The sequence below is a fragment of the Urocitellus parryii genome, chromosome 1, assembly GCF_045843805.1.
Source record: "Urocitellus parryii isolate mUroPar1 chromosome 1, mUroPar1.hap1, whole genome shotgun sequence".
Lineage (NCBI taxonomy): Eukaryota > Metazoa > Chordata > Mammalia > Rodentia > Sciuridae > Urocitellus > Urocitellus parryii.
The window spans coordinates 134,715,444-134,733,665 of NC_135531.1; the positions used below are offsets into that span (position 1 = coordinate 134,715,444).

An 18,222-nucleotide genomic window follows, 5' to 3' on the forward strand; every position below is an offset into this window, starting at 1 on the left:
TACATATTTTCATTTAAACCTAGCACTTTTTTTTTTTTTTTGGTACTGGAGATTTAATTCAGGAGTTCTTAACCATTGAGTGACATCATCAGCCTCCCCCCTTTTTTTGAGACAGGGTCTTGCTAAGTTGCTTAGGACCTCCCCTAAATTGCTGAGACTGGCTTTGAACTTGTGATCCTCCTGTCTCAGCCTCCACAATCGCTGGGATTACAGACATGTGCCACCATACTTGGCTAAACCTAGCACTTTCTAGAGGGGCTAATAATAATTTCATATAAACTGCAGATACAAATCTTAAACAGATTTCGCATAAAAAATTAAGTGAGCTGGGCATGGTGGCACATGCATATAATCCCAGTGACTCAGAAGGCTGAGGCAGGAGGGTCTAAATTTCAAGGCAACTTCATCAGACCCTATATCAAAATAAAAAAATAAAAAGGGCTAGGGATGTATTTTATTCTGAAGTGCTCTCTAGGATCAATCCCCAGTGCAAAAAAAGAATTAGTGAAAACAAATGTCAAATAAGAATTCTGGGGGTAAAAAAATAGAAGCAAATATTTAAAAGCAAATGGCTGGGAATTTTCTCAAATTAAAAACAGACAAGGAACTTCAGATTCAAGTTTGTTCTGAATAACAAACAGGATAAATAATAAGCCCAGAATAATAAACCTATAGAACGTTAAGGATAAAACTCCTAATAGCTAACAGATAAGATTATCAGTTATCTTCTTTTCAGGAATAGAAGGGCCCACAAGACAATGAAGCAATATGTTGACAATATCCAAGAAAAAACAACTTTCAATCTGGAATTTGAAACCTAGCTATCCTTGTATAGTGAGCACCAAAAATTCAGTGTATAATTTCACAGACACCAACTTAGGAGATTTAAAACTCTCTAGCAATAATTTTCCAGTGATTTAATGTGGATACACAACATAGCCCTGCTCAGTGATTGGCAAGTTGTTTCCTATCATTTAAAATAACCAGTCACTGTTTGTAAGCTCTTTCAATTAACTTTATTGAATAGTCAAATTGATAAGTTAGCACAGATCAAACGATTGCTTGCATGGGTTACAAATGACTTTTTCTTTTTTCTTTTTTTTTACAGGAATAAAACAGTGAAAATTACAAACTGTAAAAAGGAAGACAAATCTTGTCTCTAACATTTTAGAGAAGCAAGATGTAACACAGCACATTGAAGATCAATACATATTTGAATTGAGAACAAGAATTGAATGTTACAATATTATACACTACTTTACAAAATTAAAATTTCTATATAAGGATTAGATTTGTAATAGCTAACAAAATCTCAAAATCACATTTGGTGGTCCCCTAGATAATAGCTGTTATGCATCTTTGATTAGAAGAAATAAATCTTTTATTCTAATTATTGCAAAACAGTCTATTAGACTCAATACATTAAATTAAAAACAATGAAGACATATGCAAACTAAAATAAATGGTACTGCTTGAGTGAATATTAGTATGTCGGACTTACAGAAATGTTATTTTAAAAATTCTAGAAATTAGAAAAATAGAGTACTTTTTATGGTAGAACTGTCATGCTCAGATTTATATACCAAGATTGCCCTTGTCTGTTACTTTAGTAGTTGTAGATCTGTAGAAAATTCAAGGATCTTTCATAATTTACAACTACAATAAAAAAAATATGGTATAGTGTAAATATTAGTTGCTTTACATCAAAAAGTAATACAAGATGATAATGGCAGATAGTGCCTTACTGCAAAGAAAAAAAAAACTAACTAAAAAACACATTCATATTGCAAAAAAATAATTGTTTTATATATCAATATTCCCAAAAGTTTCATTCATTCTCTTATTACCTGGAGGACAAATATTGTGAATCCTAACTAAAGTTATGTGTTTTTTTATGACCTGTTATAAAATTATTCTGAATTGCATGTTACACAATATTTAAAATAATTTTTCAAAGTAAATTCTTGAAATACACTAACAAAGTATGTGGTAATAACACGAGTCATATCCACTTAGGGATGTAGTGAGGCACAAGGAAGATTATCCCTAAAAGCACAAATGTTTCCTTCTGGAAGATTTTTCATTACTATTCAGAAAGAACTTATAAATGTCAAAGTTTAAAATTACATTAAATGAATAATTCATTTAATTTCTTACTTAAAATGTAAAAAAATTAGTTCTTTTAAGAAACATCAGTGTGTAATGACTTAAAAGAGGTTTCTTAAAAAGATGGGAAAATATAAATTTAATTTGCTGTAATTTAAAAGTTGCTTCCTAACAAAAGAAAGAGCTTTCAAGAAACCTTCCAATTCAATGTACCACTTGCACACTGAAAATGAATCTTTTTTTTTTTTTTTTTGAGGGAGGCGGGGTGTGGAGGGGCAGGACCAGGGATTGAACTCAGGGACACTCAGCCACTGGGCTAGCTTTTGCTTAGGCTGGCTTTGAATTCAAGATCCTCCTGCCTCAGCCTCCTAAACTGCTGGGATTACAGGCATGCACCACCGCACCCAGCTTGAAAACGAATCTTAACACTGCTTAAAGAGATGGTATTTTCATAAACACAATTATTCTAATCCAGCTGGCAAGTAGTAGTTGTGTACTCTAGAGGGATTTGCTTCTTCCCCACACCAAACAATTCAGTTAAGTCAGCCCACATGGATGTAAACCTGAAAGTTACTATTCATTGGTGATCATGTAAGACCAAGATTGTAAACACATTTTGTAACCTATTAAAACAAAAAACCAAAAATCTTTTCATCAAGTATTATACATGTACATTATCTTTTTAAGAAGTTCATACGAGACAAGATGAATCGGTGAAAACTGAACCAAACTTTTAAAGATATTAATTATATCACAGCACTGTAAATACACAGATGTAATTTACCTGTTTGTAAACAAAATCTGCTCAGTAATTTTTGATTATATTCTCTAGCTGAATCAAAAAAGCAGTCTTTTGAGCATGTTCAGCAACCAAGTTTCTTTTATAACTTCAATATATTGGATTTGTGTAACCTTAATATTCACCAAACAGCAGCATTCATGCTTTAATAGGTTTTAATATCTCAGAATAATAATATCCCAATTTAATTATCAAACTTCTTAGAAAAATGTTACTGATGCATTTGACATAACATTTTAGAAACCTTTAACTTCTTTCATTCATCCTCATTTCACCAAAAAAGCACTTTTATTATATATCACGGAGCAGAAATGTACCAAATAAAAGCACACCTAAAGGATCAAGATAACTAAATTTCTCATTTCCCTATTATCATTGCCAGTCCCAATATTTATGAAGACAGCTCAAATTCTTTTCATTGCAAAGAAAACAGTATGTCCAAGTCATCTGCAGCCAAATCAGAGAACCACCTAATTACATCTTTCACTTCAAATCAAAGTGATTTTGTTCTTCAAGTATAGAGAATACTGACAGATTTTAAAGCTTGAAAGTGTTACTTCATATTCTTCTCAAGCTACACTACAGTTAGTTTGCCTGTTTAATTTAACATGATGATACTTTTCCTTTCTTTAAAAATAAAACAAAACAGTATGGGGTATAGAATTCTAGCTCTTCTACATTTTATTTACTTTTGGATTTCCCAATTGTAAAAAGATCATTATTAATGGATTCATAACTTCCCTCCAACACTTAGTCTCATGAGGTTTTAAATGTAGCAGCCAAAAACTCAGAAAAATAAAAAATATACATGTGGAACACAGAAGTCTTTATTTTACAAAATGTACTTTACCTCTATAATATCTTTTCCTTATTTCAATCTGTAACAACTTGAACATAATTGGCAGCAAAGGAAAAAAGGTATCCAATCATATGTAGATATATTTTGATTTGAAAAATACAGTATTTTCAGAGTTTTATGTTTGAGTCTTTGCTGTAGTCCTTTATTTGCTATAGTTTGTTGAAATCACAGTGAAAACATCTTAATCATCACATTAGTTCACAAATTTAAATAGAAAAGGAAGGTATTACACATTCCCAGGAATTCTGCTTTGTGATTTCCTTAGCAATAACTAAGTCAAATTTCTTCATTTGTTCATTTATTTACTTGTTGCTGAATATGCAAGAGGAATTCATAATATGATAACGCAGATTCTGTTCTGTCTTCTACCATGTTTTGAAGGAAGTTTGCTTTCATTGGACTTTCATCCCTTAGAAATAAAAGGCAAAAATATTTTTATATAGTAGATAAAATATAATAGTAAAACAAACAGTGGATTTCTCATAGTTTTTGACTAACTATGATAGCTATTATAATATTTGGCACAGAAACAGTGACTCTGCTTGCCTCACATGCACAAGGTCTGGGTTCTAATCCCCAGCACCACAAACAAACAAAGCCACATCTCTAGCCCTTTTTTTATATTTTAGAGATGGGGTCTCCCTAAATTGCTTAGGGCCTTCCTAAATTGCTGAGGCTGGGTTTGAATTCCCAATCCTTCTGTTTCAGCCTCCTGAGCTGCTGGGATTACAGGTGTGCACCACCATGCCCAGCTACAGACTTGTTCTTAAGAATATTTGGTTGATTATGTAAACTTTATTTTTAAAAAATTCTTATTAGTTATTGATGGACCTTTATTCATTTATTTGTTTATACGTGGTGTTAAGAATCGAACCCAGTGCCTCACTCATGCTAGGCAAGCGCACTACCACTGAGCCACAACCCTAGCCCAAACTTTATGTTATTTAGGGGGGAAAGTTTATAGTGGAATTAGGTGAAACAGTCTAGCTTTTTAATAACAAGCTCATTATAAGTCTAGTAATTATAATCTGGTCATAAAATACAATTTGGTACCATTTATTGAAAAGATATTTTAAATCCATATTCTTTTCCTTTTAATTTTATTTTTTAATTATAATTTGTTATATATGGCAGGAGAATGCATTACAATTCATATTACACATATAGAGCACAATTTTTCATATCTCTGGTTGTATACAAAGTATAATCATACCATTCATGTCTTCATACATGTAATGATGTCCATCTCATGCCACCATCTTTTTTATATCTTTTGCCCTCTCCCTTCCCCTCCCACCCCTTTGCCCTCTCTAGAGTTCATCTAATCTTCCCATGCTTCCCCTCCTAACCCCACTATGAGTCTGCCTCCTTATATCAGAGAAAACACTCACACGTGCTAGGCAAGTGCACTACCGGCATACTACTACTCGACACTTGTTTTTTTGGGACTGGTTAACTTCACTTAGCATTATATTCTCCAACTCCATCCATTTACTTGCAAATGCCATAATTTTATTCTCTTTTACTGCGGAGTAATATTCCATTGTGTACATATACCACATTTTCTTTATTCATTCATCTACTGAAGGGCATCTAGGCTGGATCCACAGTTTAGCTACTGTGAACTGTGCTCCTATAAACATTGATGTGGCTGTATCCCTGTAGTATGCTGTTTTTAAGTCGTCTGGGTATAGACCAAGGATTGGGATATTTGGGTCAAATGGTGGTTCCATTCCAAGTTTTCCAAGAAATCTCCATACTGCTTTCCATATTGGCTGCACCATTTTCAGTCCCACCAGCAATGTATGAGCATGCCTTTTTCCCCACATTCTCACCAATACTTACTGTTGTTTGTATTCTTAATAGCGGCCATTCTGACTGGAGTGAGATGAAATCTTAGAGTAGTTTTGATTTGCATTTCTCTAATAGCTAGACATGTTAAACCTTTTTTCATATACTTGTTGATTGATTATATATCACCTTCTGAGAAGTGTCTGTTCAGCTCCTTGGCCCATTTATTGACTGGGTTATTTGTTATTTTGGTGTTTAGCTTTTTGAGTTCTTTATATACCCTGGAGATTAGCGCCCTATCTGATGGGCAAGTGGTACATATTTGCTCCCAGGCTCTCTATTTACCTCCCTGATTGTTTCTTTTGCTGAGAAGAAGTTTTTAGTTTGAATCCATCCCATTTATTAATTCTTTTTTTTAAAATTTTAATATTTATTTTTTAGTTCTCAGCGGACACAACATCTTCGTTTGTATGTGGTGCTGAGGATCGAACCCGGGCCGCACGCATGCCAGGCGAGTGCGCTACCGCTTGAGCCACATCCCCAGCCCTCCCATTTATTAATTCTTGATTTTAATTTTTGCACTATGGGAGTCTTATTAAGGAAGTAGGGGCCTAATCTGATATGATGGAAATTGGGGCCTACTTTTTCTTCTGTTAGACACAGGGTCTCTGGTTTAATTCCTAAGTCCTCAATCCACTTTAATGCATGGTGAGAGATAGGGGTTTAATTTCATTTTGTTGCATATGAATTTCCAGTTTTCCCAGCACCATTTGTTAAAGAGGCTATCTTTTCTCTAATGCATGTTTTTGGCACCTTTGTCTAATATAAGATAACTGTAATTATGTGGGTTAGTCTCTGTGTCCTCTATTCTGTACCACTGGTCTACTAGTCTATTTTGGTGCCAATACCATGCTGTTTTTGTTACTATTGCTCTGTAGTATAGTTTACGGTCTGGTATAGTGATGCTACCTGCTTCACTCTTCTTGCTAAGGATTGCTTTAGCTATTCTGGGTCTCTTATTTTTCCACGATTTTCATGACTGCTTTTTCTATTTCTGTGAGAAATGTTGTGGGAGTAACTTTCAGTTTGCAACTCACAACTACAAGCAGCTCCAAGTGCTAGGAAAACTGATGCTCCTACAAGCCTGACAGGAACACCTGCAGGATGAGGCGCTCTGCTCTAGCGAGCCTCTGAGAAACCACATCCTCAGAGATTGAGGTCAGAGTTGCCAGGGAACAGAGAGAAGAGACAAGGGCCTCAGGGCATGATTCTTCCCCCAACTCATAACACCCCCTTTTCATAGGGACAATGATCCTACCAGTCTGCTTTCCACCGTGTAGCAATATTTAGAGCTTCCTCATAGTGCAGTTACATTAATCATAAGATGATTGGTTTCTAAATGTTATATAACCTGTTTGCCTATGTATGACTGGAGGATGCGCCCATCAATTGTAATCACTTCCGCATTAAACAAGCTTGCTGGAGGTCGGCTGAGGTCTGCCACCTACCTGCTCTCACCAGCTCCTATGTCTGTGTTTTGACTCCGTGTCCCCCACACCCACCGCAACTGAGGTAGCCGAGTGACCCACAGCAACATCTGGCACCCAATGTCTGCTCACACCGGTGTACCTCAGGGCTGGCCCCCAGTTGACCTCGGGTAGGGACCTGTTCCCTGTTCTATGTGCTGACGGTTCCTTGAAGGTGAACAAGGAACACCTTTTCCTTGCTCTTACCCTCTTAACCCCTTTCCTTGTCCTTGTCGAGCATTGGCTCCCGAGTTGAGGCACACACCACCATAAAGGTTGGCATCACCTTATAGCTCTTCCTTCCCCTTGGTTCACCCAGGAATTCACATAAGGGACTGATCCTCCCAGAATTTGGAACCTTGATTTTCTCTGTTAAAGAGAACTTCCCTCAGGAGACACCATATGGGCATATGGCCTTGACCTAACAAGTCAAGGAAGTCCCCCACTAATCACAAGACATTGGATCCTAAACACACTCTTGTTTGTCCTTTCTAGGGACTTCCATGTCTGAACCATCCCCTTGGGTTCCTGTTTTTGGTATCTTGATCCTTATAGGGGGTTATTAGTGTGGCTTCATTCATATTTGAGAGACTCCAGGAGGCCTCTACTAAGTCCACTAACCAGTCATGGGCAACATTCCCACCGTACCCCCCACAACTAGCAGTTCTGAAAGCACTGCTTTTCTCAGCACCTCCAAAAGACATCAATCACTTCTGGCAGGAAGCTGTCTATTTAGCACCCTGGATTGGCCCCGAAACCATAGGGATCCACAAATTTGAATGAAAGTCTTATACTCTGCAAGAAAAAAGGAGGCCCATGAGGGACACATTCCCCCTGCCTCTTTCATACCGATTCTTCTAGCCATCATTGCCAGCCTTCAAGGTTCTTTAGCAGAAGATATCATTCAAAAGCATAATGACTCTTTGGAGGACAAAACAATGACTCTCCAGGCCTCTGCCTCGAGTGTCATTGATTCAGATGAGGACAATGACTCAAGAGAGGATGACCCTGACTTTTCACAACGTCCTGCGGCAATCTCTGTTCCCTTGTCTGCCTCCCTGTATCCAAAATATTCATTGAAAGAATTACACTCCTGCTCCGAGGAGAGACACCATTTAAGGCCCTCAGCCCCTTATCAACCTCACTATTCCTCTCGTAACCCCTTTTCCGGTACCCAGTGAATCTCGGTTGCAATGCAGAAAATAGACCCTGGTACTTACTCTTTTACTAGATCTAACATTACTGAGAAAGGCTTCTCAGGAGTCTGAGCCTGGCTCTCCTTACTTTGAGGAGGTGTAATAGCAATGGTCAGCTCAATTGCAAACATCCTTTGATTGGATGAACCTCCTCAAGGAATGTTTAACTTGTCCACAATATATACAGTGGAAAAATCCCTTCGAAGAGGAGGCAGAACAAATAGCAAGAAGCAACCTCTCCTATGACATCGCCATCACCCTAGACATGTTGACTGGTCGCGTGCCTATATGAGTCCTCAAGAATAATCCAGAATTGGAAATGTCATTTACTTTAACCTGAAAAGTCTTAAAAACATTACACTTCCAAAATATGAACTCTTCAGAAACTCGATCCAGAGTCCCCATTGAGTGGTTTCCCGACTTTTCGTCCCGACCTGGCCCTATTCAAGATTCGCTAGTCAAACAGTTGGTATGAGAAGGGGCTACAGCCGAAACTAGGGCTGCAATTGCCCCCGTCCGCAGTGAATCCCTCTCTAAGTGGATTTCTGCTACTAAAGAAGTATCCCCTTTCTAGGGGCCTATTCAGGCTTTAACAGCTGCTATCAACAAGCTACTAATAAAAAAGAACAATGGACCTTCCCAACCAAGATCTGATCCCATTTGCTGGGGCTGTAATCAGCCAGGCCGCATTAAATGGTACTGTCCCAAGAATGGCAGCCACCCTGGCCCCAAGACACCCAAAGGGTTATCACTGCGCAAAGGACTGCAAACTCTGGCCTTTAAACTCCCCTTGGGGCAACTCTCAGCCCCACCAGTAAGAGGGAACAGACTCCCCGCAAATTCGCTAGATGTTACCCATTTGGAACCAAACCCAGAATGACTATTATGCTTGACAGTACTCCTGTTAAAAGCATAGTAGACACAAGGGCTGATGTTTCCATTACATCTAATACAGCATCCAAGATGAGAAGTGGAAGACAGAGCCCGGTCCCAATATACAAGGCATTGGTGGGCGCCAGGTCACTAGGAAAGTTATCTCTTCTGTCATGTGGCAGGACATGGAAGGAGAGAAGGGTGCCTTTCATCCCTTGATTGCAGAAGTCCCTAACACCTTATGGAGTAGGGACATCCTGGAGGACACGGATGCTGTCAAAAACACTGATGAGAAAGCCTTATATGATGAAATAATGATACATGACAAGATAGGGCTATCGGGAAGACCAGTGCCCCCCAATTCTAAAGGCCACTGTTCCCTTGACCTCTAAACCTGATCCCATCCCCCTGGAATGGGACACCACAGATCATATCTTGATGGAATAGTGGCTTATACTAGAATCCAAATTAACAATTCTTAAGCAAGTAGTTCAGGAACAATTAGATCTTGGGCATATTGAACCCTCCACCAAGCCCACACAATACGCCTATCTTTGTAATCCCCAAGAAAAATGGGAAACAGATTACTTCAAGATTTGAGGCCAATTAACAAACATATGAAAAAGACAGGTTCATTTCAATCAGGTATCCCTCTACCCAGCATCCTGAGCAACTATCTTATTGTTGCTATTGACCTCAAGGATTGCTCCTTTTCCTTCCCTATAGCACACCAGGATAGACCCTTTTTCACTTTTACAGTGTGGGAACCTAACACCATGATACCCTCCCAGAGACATCAATGGACAGTCCTCCCGCAAAGAATGAAAAATATCCCTCCCATATGTCAGGTCTTTGTCTCTCATGTGACCAGGCCCCTTACACAGCATTGCCTGGACATGGATGACATTTTGCTTACTCGCGCAGATTCTAACAAATTGCAGATTTGCCTTAAGAGGCTGATGGACAATCTCCAAATACTAGGCCTTTGCATAGCCACTGACAAAGTACAACATTCTGCCCCATATGAGTTTTTGAGCTACAAGATTGCTGCAAAAATACAACCTCTTAGGCCTACCCTGATTATTAGGTCTCAATACTCACTTAATGAGCTACAACAGTTATGTGGCCAGAATAATTGGCTCAAGCCTTTCCTTTGTTTACTTCCTGATGCACTCACCTCTCTGTTTGATTCGCTGAAAAAAGGAGATGATCCTTCCTCAAAAATAAAGCTAACCCCTCAAGCAGAGACAACTGTTCAAATGATCAATGACAGCCTCTCAAGGTTACAGACCCATAGATATGACCAGTCAAAACCCCTACTGGAGATAATATTAATAACGTCTGGAGCACCACTCAGTGTTATTTGGCAGGCCCATGGACCCCTATATTGAGTGCATCTGGCCTGGAGTGAATGTCACAAGATCACTGGTAAGCTACAGAGCATACTTCTGGTAGGGTTAATCGTAAAATATTATTATAACAAGATTTTTCACATAGAGTCAGACACCTTGGTGTTGTCATTAACATACACAGAGGTCTCAACACTCTTACAGAATAATACTCGGTTTCAAACTTTACTGTCTGACTTCCCTGGACAAATTGACAACCATCTCCCCCCGGATAAGTTGCTTCAAACCTTGTAATCTCCAAACATTGGAGATTACAACTCCTAAGATGCATTCCTCATATCCCCATTCCCCACATACCATCGGCACCATGTGCGTTCACCGATACAAACACACACACCTTCGGTGTTATTCTGAAAATTCCCAATGAACAGGACATTTCCCATGTGGATCGCCACTCACGGTCAGTACAGCTGGGAGAACTTAGGGCAATAATACAGGCACTCATTATGAACTCAGATACTGCCATTAGTATTTTCTCAGACAGTAAATACTCTGTCCATGTGGCAAAAGCAATTCTCTGTGCAGTTTTTAGATCCACAGGTAAGCCCTATTGACCAAGCTCGAACCTCACAGAAAACAGGAAGTATCCATGGTTCATCCCACATGTAAGAAGATCCCATACTGGGCTTCCTGAATTAATTGCCACAGGCAACTCTCCAGTGGATAAATTTATTTTCTGCAACACACTATCGTTAGACTTCCTGGAGAAAGCATGAATACTCCACACTAAGTTTCACATGTCTGCGAATATTTGAAGGCCTTGTTTCCTGACCTTCTATGACACAATGCAAGCATCTACATCAAACTTGCAAAAATTGCGTCCCTCTGGTGCCACTTGGACCACTGCAACCACAGGGAGTAAACCTCCGAGGCCTCTCCCCTAATAAAATTTGGCAAATGGGTGTCACTCACATCCCCTCCTTTGGTAAGCTCAAGTATGCCCATGTTATTGTGGACACTTACTCCAAATGTACACATGCTATGGCACAACCAGGAGAGAAAGCCTCAAATGCCATAAAGGCAATAAAAGCAGCAATGTTAATGCTTGGGGTTCCTTGGTCCCTAAAAACAGACAACGGACCAGCCTATACCTCTCAGGAATTTCAGAATTTCCTAGTGTCCTGGAAGATTACCCACATAACAGGCATTCCTTATAACCCACAAGGGCAAGGAATAATTGAAAGGACTAACCGGACACTTGAGGACACATTACAAAAACAAAAGAGTACTCATACATTCTCAGATCCTCACCTTGCATTGACACATGCTCTCTTTGCCCCCAATTTTCTTACCTTTGACTCAAATGGGATAAGCCCTGCATAAAAGCACTGGGGCTCCTTTCCTTCCCTGGCCCCAGTCCCCCAGGTACGGTGGAGAGATCCACTTACCAATGCATGCAAGGGGCCACACCCTTTAATTACCCAGGGTAGAGGCTTCACCTGTATTTTACCATCTGGGTACCAGCAAGAAATGTCAGACCAGCCATTGATATCCAAGTTCCGAAAAATGAGCCTAAAGGAGAGGAGGAAATCATCGAGACACCCCCCCCACTGGAGGACACCCAAAATAACATGAGTTGATCTTAAAATCCTGACGGATCAAGCTATAAACATGTCACCCACTGGAGACCAGAGTCCTGGTACTCTTTTCATGCTCATGTGGGCCATTATAGCCTGCAACTCACAGGTAAGTGCTTAACAGGAAAGTATGTGGAAAGAAGGGCCTCTGCTTAACAGCCTAATAACTCAAGGCCCTATGCTGGCCTGCCTGATCAAAGTGGGCATACTTCAAAGCATGGCCCCCAATTGTCGCTCACAGACAGCTATCTACAAAGCAGATGGTCTTTGGCGCCACCTAGCGGCGAAAACCCTTCAATGAACAAAATACTCATGCCACTGCAAATAAAAAAACATGAGAGCAATCCACACCCATTCAATCATGATCAGAATGTTGCACATACTTCTCTCTTAAATCTTGCAGAATACATCCCAAGGACAAAACTCAGGGCAGCAGGAGTCCCCCGGACCGACATTGTCATAAAGCTTACTGTCCTCACAGGCACAATTGCAACTGCAGCACTCAACGCTCTTCTGCACCTAACTGGAAGGATCACACCCAACCGGGTGAAAACCACTCATGCTGTTGCTGAGACTTTAACTGGACTTTTCCTTTCTCATGCATCAATGCAGACAAAGGCTCTCTATATGCTATTTTGCATTTATATGCTATTGTGCATTATTCTGTCACCAGCCCACAAGTACATACATGGTGGATGGGGGCTCCGTCTCCTGGGATCCTTTTACCTGTTGGTCTAGATGATACTGTCTTGCCTTTTTGTTTGCCACTACTGTCTCATCCCAAGCCTTGTGACCTCTGACCCAATAGCACAACATCCTTGGAATTTATCACTTTCAGTTAGTCAACATGGACCTTTACCATCCTGAATAATGTCTCAGATGCAAACAAAGTATGTAAACATACAATTTGTTTTCATAATGACATCCTTTGGGAGTCGGGAAGAGGAGGTTTCATGGGCTTTTGGCCCCGTTCCCTGGAAGGGGAAGCAAGAGTGGTCTCTACCAAGGATTTGCCAGCTGGTGTTACCATGCCCACGAACGCTAGGGATTTGCCATTCATGGCCTCAACCCTTCTTACAGCGGTGCCCATGGAAAAGATTTAAAAATATCAGTGAGAACATACCCTTAAGGGGGATTTCCTGGAGAGATTACCTCCCCCTCTCCCGACCCTATTTCCTCTCTGATGAGCTTATCAGTTGGTCCAGGCCCTACTTAAGAGGAGGATAAAAAATAAAATTCTCATTAAATACAGTACTTCTCAAAAGACATACAGAATGGATAACAAATGCTCAAAATACAAAAGAAAAACTGTCAGGAGATTTTTTTACAATTAGGCAAACAATTATTATTTGGTACTTACAAATGTAAAGATGTCAGCCCTATTGTCACCATGGATGCCATCTGAAAAATCCCTCAGCTACCTATGCTACTCGAGGTCATGTGTGTGTTAAGCCATCTTTCTTCTTTGTAACCTCCACTCAAAGTCACAAAAATGGTTGTGTTAATTGTAATAATTCCCACTGTGAGTTGACCAATTGTTGGAACTCCTCCATTAAGACAGCAGTGCTAATGAGAATACCCCGCATGCTGTGGTTCCCAACGGAGGATGAGTCCTCCATTCAAGAGGTTCATTTTACAAAAGATATTTCCCGGGGCTGGGGATGTGGCTCAAGCGGTAGCACGCTCGCCTGGCATGCGTGCGGCCCGGGTTCGATCCTCAGCACCACATACCAATAAAGATGTTGTGTCTGCCGAGAACTAAAAAAAAAACAAAAAAACAAAAAAAACAAAAGATATTTCCCTTTCCAGAGTTAGGCGAGATTTTGGCATTACCACTGCTATTATTGCTGCCTCCCTTGTTGTGGTTACAGCTGCTACCGCCACTGGTATAGCTTTGACCCAATCCACAATAGATGCTACAACCATTAATCAAGTAGTGCAGCTCTCCACCAGGGCCCTGACCACCCAGGAGCAACTAAACCTGCACTTGCAAGGAGGTATCTTTATGTTACAACAACAGTTTGACCTTACTGATGAAAAAATTTATATGCTTCAATTAAATGTCAGAGTACCTTGCAGTCCTCAATTTCTGTATGTTTGCCAAACCCCTGTTCTAGTAAAAAATGTAACAGAAGATCAGCTTGAGCTAGCAAATAGACTTAAGGGACCTTGGGATATGGCTTTCAGAAATTTCACTATGACGCTGCATTCCCAGATTCTCAGCCTAAACGAAACCAGAGCAAATCTAATTCTTAACCCCTCATTTCTACAGCAGCTATGGGATAAACTGTCAGCTTTAATTCACTCTGCTAATTGGATCCTTGCTGGCATTGGCATTGCTCTTCTTGTTTTAATGTATGTTTTTTTAAGGTGCTTCCAAGAAAGGCTCAACAAAATAGAAACTAAACAAGCTATGATAGCTTATGCATGTAAGGAAAGTCAAAAGGAGAATAAGGAGTCTCCTTCAGCTGTGTGGATGGCAGCTATGATTGGATCTAAGTAGATACCAACTAAGGGCCAATTTTCTATGGGGGATTAGGTCCAAAATCTTGCCACGGTTCTCCGTTTTTTTGTCTGTGTCTCTCAGCTTTGTCCCAATATCCCTTCTTTTTTCTCACCTGATTACTGTTTGCTGGTTCTGTGGTTCTATAGTTCTCCTTCCTTCCTGAACACAGCCTTTTCTAAAATCTCCCTACCCTATTGTTCCAGGAAGGACACCTCCTCATTTCTAATTTGACTGGGAGGGATCTTGTATATTCCCCATCCATGGGGTTACCTTGGGCTAAGAAAGTCCTCCCTAACTGGACTTCCTGCTGAGATGGGCCTTTCTCCTCTTTGTCCTTTGATGACCCCTCTTGCATTATACCAAGAGGGACACTATTCTCACAAGCCATTTGTCCAAGGCTGCAGCCTGGACTTTCCTGCCCATGCTGATGTTGAAACTTCCTGGAGGCTGGTACCATGCCATATGTCTCTCTTACCCAGTGCTGTGAGCTGGGCCCTCCCTGGAGAAGGCTCTGTGACCAGAGCCAGGGCCCCACCAGCAGGCGAGGGGATCCTAAGGCAGATGCTGGGCATGGAGGCCATGGGGACATTGGCTACCAAGGAGATAGAGAACTGACCCTCTCAGGGGCAATGCCTCTCCCCCACTCAAACACCTCACATCACCCTGTTTGGCCCTGGAGAATGGCTCGTTAGTCGGAGACGGGTAAGATTCCTCAGGGAAGGAACAACCTAAGACAGGCATAGTCGCAGAGGGGCCATCAGGACAGAACTTGGGGGACAACAGAGGTGGGGCACAGACCCTCACCCCCCCAACTTTGCAGGGGCCTGAACCGTCACCCCTTCTGAGGGAGTCCTCCTGTCCCCGTGGCTGCTTTGCTTCCCACGCCCAGCTCATATCGGGACCCAGGTAGCAGAGACCTGGCCAATAGCAGTTGCCCACCCGCCACAGCAGGATTTGCTTTCTAATTTTACGTTGGACCACAGGGAAAGGGCAGCTGAAGGAAAGGGCTGTTAGAATGTTTTTCTTGTTTTCCCCCTTCTCTTCTGCATGCCTCTTTGCCTGTAGTTTTTTCCCTTTTTACTTTGCTTTTCTCTTTCCTTTCCTTCTCTTATCACGGTTCTCCTTTGGCTACAAATTTAATAAAAAAGGAGGAAATGTGGGAGTAACTTTAGGTTTGCAACTCACAACGATGAGCAGCTCCAAGTGCTAGGAAAACCTATGCTCCTACAGGCCTGACAGGAACACCTGCAGGATGGGGTGCTCTGCTCTAGCGAGCCTCTGAGAAACCACATCCTCAGTGATTGAGGTCAGCGTTGCCAGGAACAGAGAGACAAGGGCCTCAGGGCATGATTCCCCCAACTAATAGGGACAATAATCCTATCAGTCTGCTTTCCACCTTGTAGCAATATTTAGAGCTTCCTCATAGTGCGGTATTAATCCTAAGATGCTTGGTTTCTAAATGTTATATACCTTGTTTGCTTATGTATGACTGGAGGATGCGTCCATCAATTGTAATCACTTCCGCACTAAATGAGCTTGCAGGAGGTCAACTGGAGGTCTGTCACCTGTCTGTTCTCAGCAGCTCCAGGTGTCTTGTGTTTTAACTCCGAATCCCCCACACCCGCCTCGATTGAGTGTAGCTGAGGGACCCACAGCAACAGAATGTCATTGGGATTTTGATTGGAACTGTATTAAATCTGTATAATGCTTTTGGTAGTATGGTCATTTGATAATATTAATTCTGCCCATCCAAGAACAAGGGAGATCTTTCTATCTTCTAAGGTCTTCTTTAATTTCTTTCTTTAGTGTTTTGTAGTTTTCATTGTAGAGGTATTTCACTTCTTTTGTTAGGTTGATTCCCAAGTTTTTTTTTTTCTTTTTTTGAGGCCATTGTAAATGGGGTAGTTTCCCCTTTCAGAGGATTTGTCACTGATATACAGAAATGCCTTTGATTTATGGGTGTTGATTTTGTATCCTGCTACTTTGCTGAATTCATTTACTAGTTCTAGAATTTTTCTGGTGGAATTTTTTGGGTCTTCTAGGTATAGAATCTCATCGTTGGTAAATCGTGCTAATTTGAGTTCTTCTTTTCCTATGTGTATCCCTTTAATTTCTTTCATCTGTCTAATTGCTCTGGCCAGTGTTTCAAGACCTATGTTAAACAGAAGTGATGAAAAAGGGCATCCCTGTCTTTTTCCAGTTTTTAGAAGGAATGTTTTCATTTTAATTCCATATTCTTTTAAGAGGTTTGCTTAAGCATTAGGATTAGGCCACATATATCTATGATTCAAAAAAACAGGTTCTTGCAAGGCCAAATTGTTTTAAAAATGAAAAATTTGACTTACCTTATTATGTAAAGTACTGGGAAAAATGGTCTTTGCTCTCTAAGCCAGGAGATAAAAGCTACTGTTCTGGCAGATTCTGGTGTATCAAGTTCTGGAAGGTCCGTCTGTTAAATAAAACCAATGTACTCTAATTATATATTTAATGTATGGTCTATAGTACTCCTCAAATTTTAATGTTGCTGGGTTGGTGGCACACATCTGTAATACTAGCTATTTAGGGAGTCTGAAGTGGGAGAGGATCTCAAGTTTAAGACCAGCCTGAGCCATTTAATGAAGTCTAGTCTAATTAAAAAAGAGGTGGGGGCTAGGGATATAGCTCAATGGTAGAGCACCTGCCCAACATGTGTTCAATTCTCAGTATCAGGAAACAAAACAAATAACAACCACATATATTAAGTACCTGGTGATTTTGTTGCACCAGACACTAAATACTTTGGGCTTGGAGTTCATTTTGTTTCTGTTGCTGTTATACTAACGCAGATAAGAGGCAACATATAGGTGGATGGGCATGGCTGTGTTCCAATAAAACCTTAATTACAAAAACAGGTGCAGACCTCCTTAGGTATATTTTGCTTAACTCTTCTCTTCATTTTATTATGATATTTAGAATTAATTGATTCATTCAGATGGTTATTACAAAGATCACGATTCTTTATTGCTTCATTACTTAAAGTACCTGGTCATCTAATCCAGTAGTTTTGTTCCGGGCCTGAAAGCTACTGCTAATCCTGGCTATAATCTTTTTTTGGGGGAAGGGAGTACTAAGTATTGAATCAGGGGTACTTTACCATTGAGCTATATTCCCAGCCCTTTGTTTTTTATTTTGAGACAGAGTCTCTATAAGTTGCTTCAAATTGAGATCCTCCTGCCTCAGCTTCCCAAGTCACTAGGATTTACAGGTTTGTAACACCACACCCGGCCCTAGCTATAATCTTGACATAAATCTTTTTTTAAATGTATGAAACCCTTAATGACATCTATGAACAGTCATAGAATCCTGATATATAAAAGTTGGATACAAACTGGCAGTAGGGACTGAAAAATGACACTATATGAGATGATCTATTATTTTTTTAATAGTTTTTTAAAAATAATATTTATTTTATTTCTTAGTTTTAGGTAGACACAGTATCTTTATTTTACGTTTATGTGGTTCTGAGGATCGAACCCAGTGCCTCATGCATGCTAGGCGAGCACTCTACCACTGCACCACAACTCCAGTAGTGTTTTTTTTT

At 40.2% G+C, this 18,222-nt stretch overlaps 1 protein-coding gene across 1 annotated transcript in view; it reads right to left on the reverse strand.

Annotated features, from left to right (window-relative positions):
• Positions 1–1,010: 1,010 nt before the first annotated feature.
• The window catches only part of Sec24a (SEC24 homolog A, COPII component), an 81,725-nt gene continuing 64,513 nt past the window's right edge, over positions 1,011–18,222 (reverse strand). Inside the window, exons 23-24 of the mRNA XM_077801625.1 lie at positions 16,988–17,091; positions 1,011–4,173 (exon numbers count right to left, since the gene is read on the reverse strand). Of these exons, the coding sequence (XP_077657751.1) occupies positions 4,059–4,173; positions 16,988–17,091 (219 nt within the window). The 3' untranslated portion in view covers positions 1,011–4,058. The remainder of the gene's footprint in view (positions 4,174–16,987; positions 17,092–18,222) is intronic.